The sequence below is a fragment of the Diplodia seriata genome (genome assembly GCF_021436955.1).
Source record: "Diplodia seriata strain FDS-637 chromosome Unknown scaffold_6, whole genome shotgun sequence".
NCBI classification, from domain to species: domain Eukaryota; kingdom Fungi; phylum Ascomycota; class Dothideomycetes; order Botryosphaeriales; family Botryosphaeriaceae; genus Diplodia; species Diplodia seriata.
In genome coordinates, this window is record NW_027117313.1 from 95,124 (window position 1) to 107,945 (window position 12,822).

General features: G+C 59.1%; 3 protein-coding genes across 3 annotated transcripts; 2 read left to right on the forward strand and 1 right to left on the reverse strand.

Moving 5' to 3' along the window:
• Positions 1–1,343: 1,343 nt before the first annotated feature.
• SLS55_005965 (uncharacterized protein) lies at positions 1,344–2,780 on the forward strand (the record flags this gene model as incomplete). The annotated part of the gene is made up of 1 exon (XM_066777406.1): positions 1,344–2,780. One exon carries the CDS (start codon positions 1,344–1,346, stop codon positions 2,778–2,780), a length of 1,437 nt encoding a protein of 478 aa, XP_066631501.1.
• Positions 2,781–6,334: 3,554 nt separating this feature from the next.
• On the forward strand, positions 6,335–7,627 carry SLS55_005966 (uncharacterized protein; the record flags this gene model as incomplete). The annotated part of the gene is made up of 1 exon (XM_066777407.1): positions 6,335–7,627. The coding sequence occupies one exon, from the start codon at positions 6,335–6,337 to the stop codon at positions 7,625–7,627; it is 1,293 nt and encodes a 430-aa protein (XP_066631502.1).
• A 417-nt stretch (positions 7,628–8,044) lies between these two features.
• SLS55_005967 (uncharacterized protein) lies at positions 8,045–8,667 on the reverse strand (the record flags this gene model as incomplete). The annotated part of the gene is made up of 3 exons (XM_066777408.1): positions 8,045–8,101; positions 8,153–8,326; positions 8,566–8,667. The coding sequence occupies 3 exons, from the start codon at positions 8,665–8,667 to the stop codon at positions 8,045–8,047; spliced, it is 333 nt and encodes a 110-aa protein (XP_066631503.1).
• Positions 8,668–12,822: the final 4,155 nt, after the last annotated feature.

Consider the following 12,822-nt stretch of genomic DNA (forward strand, 5'->3'; position numbering starts at 1 on the left):
TCTTCTTCAGCTCGTTTCTGTTTTTCACCTCGTCATTCTTACCCTGATATTCCATCATCTTCTCCCGCTCCCCATTGTTTTGATCGCAGGAACCCGTTTTGGTTTGGTAAAGCTGGTCCCAATCTTGCGGTTTTTCTCTGAAAGTGTTGAATATCAAGCCGCACACAAATACCAACGGGGGGAAGTCAAAGGGAACAAAAATTCAGGAGTCTCAGCAGCATCAACAGCCGGTGCATTTCCTTAAAAAGCCTCTTTTCAGAGATTTCCCCTTCCCAAGGAAGTGGTGAAGAGCGGCACGGGACAAAGGTCCCATGTTGCTTACCAACTCTCCGTACCATAGACTGATCTTGCTATTAAAGCAAATAGGGTTCGATGCCGATAGCCGAGGAAAGGCCGTCATAAATGAAGATGGCCGGTACCCGTTCCCGGCTTGTCGGGAGAACTACTAGCAAACAAGTAGCCAGGTCTATAAAAGACCACTTGATAGATTTATTCAACAACAGAACGTGCGATCATTTCTTCAAAATCCAGGATATTCATGGTGATTGGCAACACCATTCGGCCTCTGCTCCGAACAGTACTCAACAGATGCATGTATATATGTGCGTGAGGTACGGTTATGACTTTATACTTAATTCAGCCTCCTCTTCGGATACGGTATGAACGAAATTCCGATATCTCGTCTGAATTTCCTTGATCAACATGAACTTCAAAGCCGTGTCCGTGTAGATACGGTCAGATATGAGAATGCATGATCCACATGCTGGTGTAAGTGTAGGTGGGGTTCAGCGCCACGAAAGTCTGATGAGAATCTGGGAAGGTGTTAGTGGTGCCCACCATGGCCATGGAGATGGAGAAGATGGAAACAGTAATGGTACAGGCCATCCCCCGATTCGAAGCAGGCAAATAGATAGAGGGAACTGTCCGGGCAGTGTTTGTGTTAAGCTGAAGTTGCTGAACAGAACCTGTCTCCACGTACAGCGACCTCGTCCACGAACAATGTATCAAGGCGCCAAACTACTTCAACCCTCTTCTCCTCTCTCATCCAGCGCACCACCCAAAAAAAAAAACCCCCCGTGGAACCCAACCCAATCCTCTGAGCCCCGATTGCTCGCAATCCCGCCTCAGCCATGTCTTCCACACCCCCCAGCCCCGGCGCTCCCCCCAACACCGCCAGCTCGACCCCGAGCAGCACCCGCCCAGGGACGCCCCTCGCACACCCGTTCGACCTGTTCGAGGAGCCCCCCACCCACCACGCCAACCCCCACCCCCACCCCCATACCCACCAGCCCCACGCCGTCCCCGCCATCTTCCGGCGCCGCAACGCCATCCCCCACCTCCCCATGGACCCCCCCACGCACCCCCCGATCCCCAACCCCCCCGCTCCCTTCCTCTCCCCCTTCAACCCCCTCCACCGTACCCGCCTCATCGCCGACGCCCTCACGCCTGCGCTGCCGCGGCCCGACGACCCCACCTGCCCGATCTGCCTGGACGCGTACGGCAAGGACGCGGACACGGCGGCGCTGCCGTGCAAGCACGTGTTCGACAGGGCGTGTGTGAGGGAGTGGCTGCAGGAGCCGCCGCGGAACACGTGTCCGGTGTGCCGGTATGAGGTGTGGCCGGAGGACGAGGACGAGAGCGACGAGGACGAGGGAGATGTGCCGCCGTTGGTGTTTGTGCCGAATGTGCCGATTGCGGCGTTGGGCGCGGCGGCGAGGGCGGCGGTTAGGGCTGCGTTGAGGGGGGGGCTTGGTGGTGGTGGTGGTGCGGCTGCCGGTGGTGCTGCTGGTGCTGGTCCTGGTGGTGTTGTGGTTGGTGTTGTTGGCCCTGCTGACGCTGCTGGTGAGCAAGACTCCGACCTCGACAGCGAGGATTTCGACCACGACGCGCAGCCCATGGGTGAAGTGCCGCTGGGCCTTGGGATTGACGACTTTCCGCCCGGCGAGGGCCCGGTCGTGCACGCTGACGACGGCGCTGAAATTGACGAGGACGAAGAGCGCGAGATTGACAACATTGTCAATCAGGCTTTGCTTGAGGCTCAGGGACCGCTGAACGTGGATGGCGCTGAATTCGGCGAGGATGAAGAGCGCGAGATTGACAACATTGTCAACCAGGCTCTTATGGCTCAGGGACCCCTGAACATGGGTGGCGGCAACAACGCACTTCCCGTCGTCGTCTACCCCAACATGCGCATTCCCAGCAGCGAGTGGAGGCAGGTGCACTGGATGCCCGCCGAGCGCCGCTTGTCGGTCCGCGCTGCCCTTCATCGGGCCCGGTACGGTCCCAGTCCGCGTGAGGCGGTTTTTGCCGAGGCTGCCCGCCTGCAGGCCCACGATGATATGCTGGCGGCGGAGGGCACCGTCGAGATGGTGCTTGTGGACATCTCCAGGATGATACTGAGCCTGATGAGCGACCATAACCTCCAGATCAGGTCCAGACGCATTCAGGATGTGATCAATGCTATGCTGCGCGAAGCGGTCTACGTGGATGGCCGTGAGGCTGTCGGTGGGTCACTTTTCAACATGATGGTGCGCGCAGCAAGGAGAGAGATTCTACGCCAGCGTCGTGAGAGAGCTGGATTCAGGGGCAGAGTGAGCCACTGGTTTGGTGTCAGGCCGGTGCGTGAGATTACGGATGTGCCGGAGGATGATGAGAACGACGACATGCTGGCGGACGGACTGGATGTGGCTGCCGAGATGGCGCGGCGCATGATCAATTCGCTGCGCGTGGTCCGTTTGGCTACCACCGGTGTGGCCGCTGCCGCTGGAAACCAGGCATAATCGTTGCCAAGTTCCACATGATCAATGACTTGAGCATAGTTTAGATTGGACTGTTTGGATAGCGGTGCATGATCAGCGTTCTTTTGGTATCACTGTTCGGATATCAGTGCGTGATAGGTACTGTTTGGAAAGCATAGCTTGGCTCGTTACTTGCATAGAATGGAGTTGGTATTTTGGACTAAACTGTCTCTCTTGCGTCGTGAAATTTGTTCGTTGGAATCATTCGCCCTGATTGCCTAAGCTTGCCATCCCGGTTGGCAAGAAGTAGGGTCAAACTCAGTGTTACGTCGTGTTGCCATAGGGATGCTTAGTAAAGCCGACCTTCGTGCTTGCTCTCGCTGTCAGCAAAAGCAAAGCCATTGACATTTTTAACAGGGCTATGGAATTTCTACATAAATACCATCTTCGGGGACATAGCTACTGCAAATACCAATATTATCATTTACCCCTAAGTACTTTCCTCCTTTTCCTCTTATACGCCCTACCTTTCAAGACGAAACTCATGCCCAACATGCGCTTGAACGACTAAGAAGGCTGAATGGCATACGTGATCTGGCACCACAGGGTGAAAGATGAGCAACGGCATGAGGTGAATGCTTCAGCATGCCGAAAAAGTTGGCGCCACAGCCTTAACACCGACTGCGCCTCAACCGCGCCGACATTTTGTCCGTGCTGCACTCTCTCCTCCATACGGACCTTTTAAGCCTGACCACCCTTCCTGCTTCCTCTTCATCCTCCAACCCACCTACATTTACCGCAAAACTGACAGCCGCCTTCAAATTTAAATCAACACTTCTTACCATCTACCTTTCCGGCTCTTTTCAACCATCCAACTCTCCACAGTCAAAACCACCTCCCTCGACAAACCCAAACTCTACTCCACCACCCACGACAACCCAAAAACCCCCCACTCCAACACCCACAACCACGATGCGCCCCGAGCTCCTCGCCTCCGTCATCGCCGGCGCCGTAATCTTCGGCCTCATGTTCGCCGTCGGCTTCGGCTACATGCTGTACCGCGCCATCCGCCAAGCGCACAACCTAGACGACGTAACCGGCGTTGGTCGGCGGCACAACAACGGCTCTTTGACTTCCTTCGAGTTGGCGGAGCTGGGGCGGGCACGGGCGGTGCGTTCGCAAGCCAGCGCCAACTCCCTGAACAGCCGCTTCACTCGCGCCGCCGGTGGGCGCAGCGTGCGGAGCAACAGCCTGACCAGCATGCAGCCGTCCAACAACAGCCGGGTCAACTTGCACCGGCAGGGGTCGGCGGACAGCGTCGGCGTGTTGAATGGCCGCTTGCCCGACTTTATGGATCCGAAGGCGGCTAAGAAGAACAAGAAGCGTAGCAAGTCGGCTGAGTCGCGGCCGCCGCTTAGGTGGTGAGGGACGGCGTGGATATGGATGACACGGTTAGTTTGGCTTCCCAGTCACGCATGCGATTTGTAAGAGGAAATGCTGACGTTTCGTACGCTAGACAGTCCGTCTCCTTCTGAGATTGCTGGATTGTGCGGAGCGTTTGCGTATGAGGCGGCTGCTGGTGCTGGCTCTGAAGGGTGACATGGTCATCAGTTAGCTCGGCGTCGTCGGCAGACTTGAGCTCAACCGAGAACTTCTGGAAACGATCTTTTTCAGCTGCTGCCAAAAGGGCTAACGATGGGACGTGATGGTGATGGAGTTCTTGATTAGATACGGCATATTTTCTTTCTGGTGGTTTTGGTGTTTGGTTTTTCTTTCAGTCAGGCTTCTGCATCAACCGAGTCGCCTCTTCCGCTCAGGTGGTGAGCAATCAGCTGTAACTCGTCACCTCTGAAGACTGGATACTGAATTTGTGCTTGATGGTGGAGTTTCTGGGCATGGGCTGGTTATCTTCTGCCACTGATGGGTTTGGTGTTTGCTTCTTCACTTTCTTCCTTTACCGGTCAGGCTGCTTGATATCAGGCAGAGTTCGGACAGTCTTCCTCCTCTAGATATATGCTTTATGGGTCAATATGCAATCGATGCTTTGCTGAACTAAGGCTGAAAATCCGCTTGCGAAGTGTCAGATCATTCTGTGAGAGAGGAAGGCCGACCATGAAGATTCACAGCTGCAGACAGGTAATGTGGAAGACCTCTGTAGAGTACGTCCAGATCATGGTAGAGAGTTTTGGGTGCATCGTCGGTAAACAGTAGGAGGTCAGTATCATGTCGGCGGCGGATCCTCCAGTCGCACGTTTGGAAAGCCGTGTGACGATGACATTGCTGTTGCGAAACCCGCCTACAGTTCCTCGTCTACTGGGTAGGAGGTTTCTCGGTACGCGGAGCTGGCGCCATCTGAGGTGCGGGTTGAGACGCGCGGCGGTGCTGGACCTGACGGCACTGTGCCTGGCGCTTTCGGAGGCGGCGTCTTTTGCCCGCTGTCATCCGGGCCCGCGACGACCTGCTCTTCGGGCTCGTTGTTCGTTTCAGTCGTAGCTGTCCGAGATCGTCGTCTTCGGTCCCAGCCTGCCGCGGCATGGCCTTGACATACTCCTCTTCAGAGCGAGTGACGATCTTCTGCCCCGTTTAGTTGAAAGCGCGGACGTCTTTCTTGGTCCTGGTAACAGTCGGATCTCTAAGTCAGTTATGCTGTTTCGCGATGAGGTCAGAAGTTGCGGCATGAGCATGAGAAACTGAATTCCAGCTCCGCATGCTCCGCATGCTACGATGAAAAGGAAGCGAAGCGAGACCAAGCTCGCCCAAGCTGACCCTGCGCAACACGGTGCAGAGAGGGCGTATAGCAAGAAAAGTTCGGGGCGTATCGAGATCTCGTAGCTAGATATCAGTATCATGATGAAGGCAGATCTTCCAGTCGTGCGCGCGTTTGGAAATCATGCGATTGCTGCCTTGGAGATCCCAACGCACGCATAGGGCTACCAGCTCCGTGAGCCAAACAGATCTTGGACCGCTAGGGCCGAAGATCTGCGGGCGATCATGAAAAGCCAAAAACCAGACCCAAAGTGACCGCATGCTACGAGGAAGATGAAGCTGACCAAGGCGAAGCCCGTCCAAGCAGATACTGAGCGGTTTGGCACAGCGAAAGCGCACATCCATAGAATATCTTGATTGCAATAAAGGAGCGCCTGGCCTAATGAGAGTTGGGCGGCGCGTGCGCGGGGGGTGCTTGCGCAGGTGAAGACGCTCCCGCCATCCGCGCGCGGCCGCAGCGCGGCCATAAACACCTCCCCAGATCTTCCTCGTCACCTAAACCACAACATCACCGCACGCTCGCTTCGTTTGCGCCACGCCAGCACCACGCCAACACCAAGCTCGCGCCGCGCTCCGTCAAACTCGCTCGCGTCATCCCGCACTCGCGCTCACAGAGCTTCAACGCAAAGCGAGTACGCCCGACCCTCTTTCAGTCCATCCGCCCACTCCTCCTCTTCCACCTCCACCTCCAGCCAGAACCTCACTGACCGCGCCGCCTTCGCAGATCTTCCGCCGCAGACACGCACGCGCACAATCCCTCCCTCCGTTCCACCCAAACCCCACTCAAACAACCCACAAAACCGCTCCCATCCACCGCACCAACCGCCAAGATGCACAACAGCATCGTCATCTTCCTCGCCATGCTCTTCAGCCTGCTCATCGCCGTCGCCGTCTTCTTCGGCTGCAAATGGTACTTCCTGCGCCCCGCCAGCTCGCACAGCCGCCGGCACCCCGCCCAGCGCGCCTTCGTCCGCGAGCGCCGCGGCCGCCGCAAGTACTTCCTCTTCGGCGCCCGCCTGCCCCCCGGTCCCAGCCGCCGCGAGCGCGAACAACAGAAGAGGGATGCGGAAGCCCAGGCCGGTGGCGCTGCTGCTGCCGACGCCGACAACAACTCCACCGTCGCGGACGCCGGCTCGGAAATCGACCGCATGCTGAACGGCTCGCCCACGCCTACCGCCGGACGCTCGTCGACCGCTGCCCGCTCTGCTCTGCGCTCTTCGACTGCTGCCCGCTCCGCTACGACTGCCGCCACGTCGCCGACGTCTGCCGCCGCCGCTCCCTCGTCTACCAGCGCCGGTGGCCGCGCTGCCAGCTCGCGTGTCGTCCACGGCCCGCGTGGTGCCGGTATCAGCTTCAAGGTGGGACACTCGAGGGACAAGTCGTCGGGCGGCGGCGCCGGTGCTGCTGCTGCTCCCGCTCCGGCGGTTGTCAACACTGAGGCTGCTAATGCTAGTGCTATGCCCGCTGGCGAGGCTGCCAACGCTGCTCTTGCTGCTAGCGCTCCTCCTGCTGCCAACGCTGAACCCGCCGCTGCCGTTGCTCCTGGTGCTGCCGCTCCTGCTCCTGTCACTGAGCTCGCTGCTGCTCGTGCTACTGAGCTCGCTGCTGCTGTTACGGAGCTCGCTGCTGCTCGTGCTACTGAGCGCGCCGCTCCTGCTACTGAGCCCGCTGCCGCTCCTGTCACCCAGCCCGATGCCGCTCCTGTCACCTCGCCCGCCGCTGCTGGTCCTGTCACCTCGCCCGCCGCTGCTGGCCCTGCCACCGAGCCCGCTGCCGCTACTGAGCCCGCTGCCCCCCAGCCCGCTGCTGCTGGCAACGGCAACGCCGCCAACGCCGCCAACGCCAACGGCAACTTGGCCGACAACAGCGGCTCCGACGAGGCCCCCGTGCCTCACGACTTCACCTACGGGCCGGGCTACCCGATCCCTGCCCGCGGCGCAGTAGCCAGTCCCGCCGTCGGCGGCGCCGGTGGCGCCAACGCCAACAACGCCAACAACGCTGCCAACTTCGATGCCAACCAGACCATCAACGTCGGCGGCGCCTTCGCCGAGGACGACGTCTTCGCCGCCTCGTTCGGCAAGTCCGTCAACTGGGCTGCTTCGCCCAAGGGCGGCAGCAAGTAATTCGGCATTTGCGTGCTCATGAAGGGTTCGGCTGGGGATATGGGGGAGGGGAAGGCTTCGGGGGGTTCTTACAAGATCTTTAATATTCAGATGGTTGGGATGGCTGGATGGTGGGATGGCGGGATTTCAGATCACCATAGACATTCACCAATGGTCACGAATGCAAGAAGATGATTTAAGGATAAACCGTCCGTGTTTTGCATTGCTTTGTCGTGAATCAGCAAGAGAGAGCAAGCTATGTGCATACATGTGTGAAGTCAAAGCAAACGCAAATCCCTGCCAGTAGCTGTTTCTGTTCGCCATCCGTAAACTTCATGTCTTTTCGTCGTGATCCGTCCCAGCATTAAGTGAACCGCATTTGCAAATGTATGAAGTAATCGTCCTTAAAATGTGCAGTAAGTCATCTGTAGTCATTGCTTACGAACTGCGGAACAGCTCGCGAGCGTAGAGAATATCGTTGGCGAAGCTGTTGTTCTACTTCTCGCGTCAGTAGGTTTGCAATGCAAACAAGGCAGGGAGACTGACCGAGTAAGTATCTGGGCGATGCTTCTTGTGTACCATGTCATTGATGTCGTTGTTCATGTCATTCATGGCCTTTCGCTTTGACTTGACCGACGAGCTTGCGTTGGACACACGGGGCGAGTTGCTCAGATGAACTGAGTCGGGCTGGCGGACGACATGGACATCAGCAGCGACGCGCTTTCCAACATCAGTCTCATCTTGTTGATTGCTTTCGGGGACAGGGGCTGCACACCATTCTGAACCATCGTCATCGTCATCCTCCGGCGGAGCGTGCTTCGACCTCTTGGTCGGAGTTACCAAGGGCTCACGTTCGGAAGATAAGCCCGGCTGGCGGGGCTTCAGTTGGGGCCACACAGTCTGTGTTGGCGGCTGGAGAACACGCTGGGGCGTCGACGGGTAAGCTTCGTTTGAGGTACGATGATTGTGTCCAAACCAGCCACCGTAGCGAGATGGCCCGTGATGAGGATTTGTGTAGTATGTGGTGCGAGGTGTAGAAGGCGCTGGCCTATTCTCATCATTCATGTCGGGCGGTGTCGAGTGGCGGAAGTGTGGCTGGTGTATGGGCCGGCGAGCCCGGCCTGATGATGGAAAGAGGGGAAGCCCACTTGACGTGGACGCGCCAGTGGGGGAGCCGATGGTGCTGCTTGTATTCCGAGCCGGAGGAGGTGTGCTTAGCACGTACGGGGTCCCTGGTTCGTTGGCACTTGGGGTGGACGGCGGGAGGAATGAAACCGGCATGAATATGCCGCCTTGTCGCTTTCGCTGACGGTCCATGGCGGTGGTGATCTCATGTGGGGGATTGTTGTATGAGGTGTCCTGCGACAGCCTCTGCAGCGCCGCTGCCGCTGCCTCCGCCTGGCGTCTCTCATGGTGTGCCGTGAATTCGGTGCGAGCCGATTCCACGTCCTCGCCAACCCCGTACTTTGGAGAGTGTCAGCAACAGAAGGGGACGACAGCTGGGAGTGTCAAGGGCTCATGTCAGACTTACCATGGAGCCTGCGCTCGTTGCGAAGACGTGGACCCCCATCCTATTGGCTCTGGTGCCGGAGGCAGGGCCGGCCTCCCAATCCATCGGAGATGGTGGCGGGGGCATTGGGGCATGCTGTACTTCGGGGACCGTGCTTGGAGGAACCCCACGGGCGGCCTCGGCGGCAGCGTGTTGCGCTTGTAGTTCCTTGTGGGCTCTGGCCCGCTCGAGTTGCTCTCTCCGGGCGTTAATTGCTGCCCATGGGGCGCCACGCTTGTTCTTCTTCGGCGGCATGATTGATGACTGAAGAGCTTCCGATAGACGTCGAAAGTGAGAAGTGATGTGGAAAGGAAATGTTGCAGTTCTCAGCGTCCGGTGACTGGATCTGGGTGTCAGAGTCAGTATATGTGCAGTATTTGGGATCAGGACGGAAGAGGACTGCTTAGGCTTCAAGCAGGGTGAGCCGGCAGGAAAGCCAGGGCAGCGATGTGGGTAAGCGGAGGTTCAAGCACTGTGTTACTCACAGCTGAATTCGTCAGAGAAAGCCGTGCTCAGGCCAGGCGTGGGATCTTGCTCTCGGAATTGGGTGGATGAAGAGGTAGATGAAGAGGTGGACGAAGAGGTAAAGGTGTTCGTGCAGATTGTTGGGCGATTCGGCCACTTGGCCGTGTGGGCGCTGACGTAAACGGTGGCGGAGAGGGAAGTTGCGCGCGCGGCAGGAAGGCACAACCCAGTATCTGCTGGCGGCCAAGCAGCGCACCCGCGCTATGGGCCAGTCGAGTTCTTCCTGGATCAGTCGGCTCGCTGGGCTTGCAGTGGGAACTTCCTGCGGTGTGAGCCCGACTGGCAGTTTACCGGGGCCTCTCTGGAGACAAAGCAAGCCTCACGCTCACTGGCCCGGATGGCTGGCTTCCAGCTGGGTATGCATTGAAGCGTCCGTAGCAGACGAGCGGGATCGGGAGAATCCTGGTCTAGCGGGGTGGCGTGGAACGACGAAGTCGCAGTCCATGTCCAAGGGAGCCTTCATATAGCGCGTCATGGTGTTTGTCCAACTTCCGCATCTTGCGGCGGCTTTTGTTCCAGTTACTTCTGTAGGGCGAGCAAGCATGCATCCGTACGGCAGCTGGCCTACGTGCACTGGAGTACTGAGCCATGGGAGTCCCAAGCTTCGGTGCTGCGGTGTCTCTAAACTGAGGTCGTGCTGCCTCCCGGCTAGTGGTGGTAGGTAGAACATTGAGGGCGTGAGCGTAAGCCCACATGAGCGCCGCTGTCTCAGAGCATGTAGCCCTTGTGCGGGTCCGCCCGTAGTATGGCATAGACACCGCTACGCACCGCAAGCGTGTGGGACCGGCCAGCGGATTGCCTCAGAGAGCCTTGTGGGTGAGCGGAATGCCTGCGGTCATCGTTGCTGTCGGCTGAGCTCCCGCTCGTAGGCGCGCCTGACTCTGTACCTGTACCACCCCGCAGCCCGCTGTAGCCCGAACCGCCAACCCGCCAGCTCGTCATTCCATCATGTTGAAATGCCAGGCAGATTTAACGCGACCACTTCCCACCGCCGCCTCTCCGCCGTCTCTCCGCCAAAGCCCCGCCACTGGCCACCCAGGCTTCGCCCTTACCTTTCACCGCCCGAATCCGCCCTCCTCCCAGCCGTCGAGGCTCTCTGACCGCCCATGGGACTGCCCACGAGGAGCCTGTTCACACCGTGGAGGATACAAGCAGAACAACCAGCGCGGAGGCGCCGCGGGCGGAGTGCGGGAGCCATGCTTGCTGGAGGAGGAATGCCAGGAGTCCGCTGTGTTGCTCAGCGAGGCCTTTCCGCAGGTTCTCTTCGTATGTGCACCGTGGAGCAGCGCCGGCAGGTTGGTGGAGCTCGCCCATAGCAGTAGATAGGTGTCAGCCGCCGTGTCCAGGACGGACAGCGAGCGTGAGGCTGCTGGACGCCTGGGAAATGGGCCAGTGGCAGCGGAGGCCATCGCGCTCACGCTCAATTGCATGGATGGAACACAGCGGCGGCGGATAGGCTTGCGCGCGCAAGCCGGAGCGCAAGCGGTCAGCACGTCGCGTCGGCGGGCACGCGCCTCGCACTGGGATAACACAATGCGTGATTCAAGCAGCGGGTACAGCCACAGGTAGGGATCCTTCTGGAAACTCTGTGCTCGGCGGTAGGTCTGACATCCTCAGCCCAGCGCCTGGCGCGGCGGCGACGGTTGCGACGATGGCGATGGCGACGAAAGCCTCGACGGTGAGCGAACCCGCTGTCTGCTGAAGCTGGGCAGCGCCCGCCACCTCGCCAGCGGCGTGCGGAGCATTCAACTCTTCCTCCAGAGTCTGCGCATGGCAAGCTGCTCGACAAAAAGAATGTAAATGTAAAGGTGTGGCGCTCCTCGTTCCAGAGAGACACAGCATGTAGAGATCATGAAGGGGAACAGGAATGGAGGGGACAAAGGCCGGGTGAGCTACTATGCCCGCCAGGACTTTGACATCGGCGGCCATCCATGCGCGGGCTGAATGGCAGGGCAGTCGTTGCCACCGCTGGCGGGCTTCGCCAGGTGCCAGTGGGTCATCGGCTCCAGATCTTCCTCGAGGACCCGCTCAAGGCGCGTCAACTTGTCTCGACGAAAAGGTGTAGGAGCCCGTTTCGGGCTTGAGGGTTCCAAAAATTACCACTGCGCCCGTAGGCATTGCAGCGGTGGATACGGAGAAGCATGGCACGCTTTTTGAAGAGCGAGCATGAAGAGGAAAAGAGGAAGAGGCATGGCAGAGGAGGGAGACTTATCAGCCTGGCGCAACGATTGTGAGCTAGTCCAAAATGGGAAGCTTTCCGCTGTGTCGAACAACAGGTGAGGTCAGCGTACTGTGAGCTCTCATGTTCAACGCGGCACCCCAGAAGTCGACGACGCCAACTCTTCCATTCCATATCCGTGACTTCTACTGCTCACATATCAACGTCATCCTCGCATGCGCTCGGCTCCGTCCGAGATCCCTTGCAATCTCACCAGCAGCAGTGTCCGGTCGAGCTCAACTCAAAGCCTGGACCCCGGGGAAGAACCACCGCGGAAGCTTTCTGCCCTGTGCATACATTCAAGCTCAAGACCTCCCCTTCGTCCTTGCATCCCATCCGCGTCCTCATCCAAGCCTACAATTGCGTCAAACAGCACTACAATGCCGCCGCCGCCGTCGCGGCGGACGCACGCGAACAGCTGGTCGGGGCGCGCCGCTCTTCTCACCCGGGACCGTGCTTGGCCCGCAGCACCTCACGAGCGAGCGCACGATACCTCCCAGCAAGCCTCTATCCCGCCACACCGAGCAAATGCGGTCCATAGCCGCGGGCTCCCTCGAGTCTGCCGCCGCCGCTCCATTCGCAAATCCTCCGTACGCGCCGCACCTCCAACCGTAGGGTCACCACACTGACTTCACAGCCACCGCCGTCAGCAGCTTCCAACGCATGTTGCCGTAGCGAACCCGCAGTGCCATCCCCAACATGACCGCCGCCTGCTGCCCACCGCGCCCTGCCGCCGCCCGCCGCCCGCCGCCCGCCCCTCGCCGCCCCTCGCCGCCTCTCATCGCCCCAGCTCAGCCCACTCGAGCACACCGTCCGTTCGTCCGTCTCCCGCCCCCGTCCCTTCGCCGCAGACGAACACCACAAGCACCCCACCGAGACACCGAGAGCGGAGGGAAGGAGGAACACACACCCATGCAGAGCGCC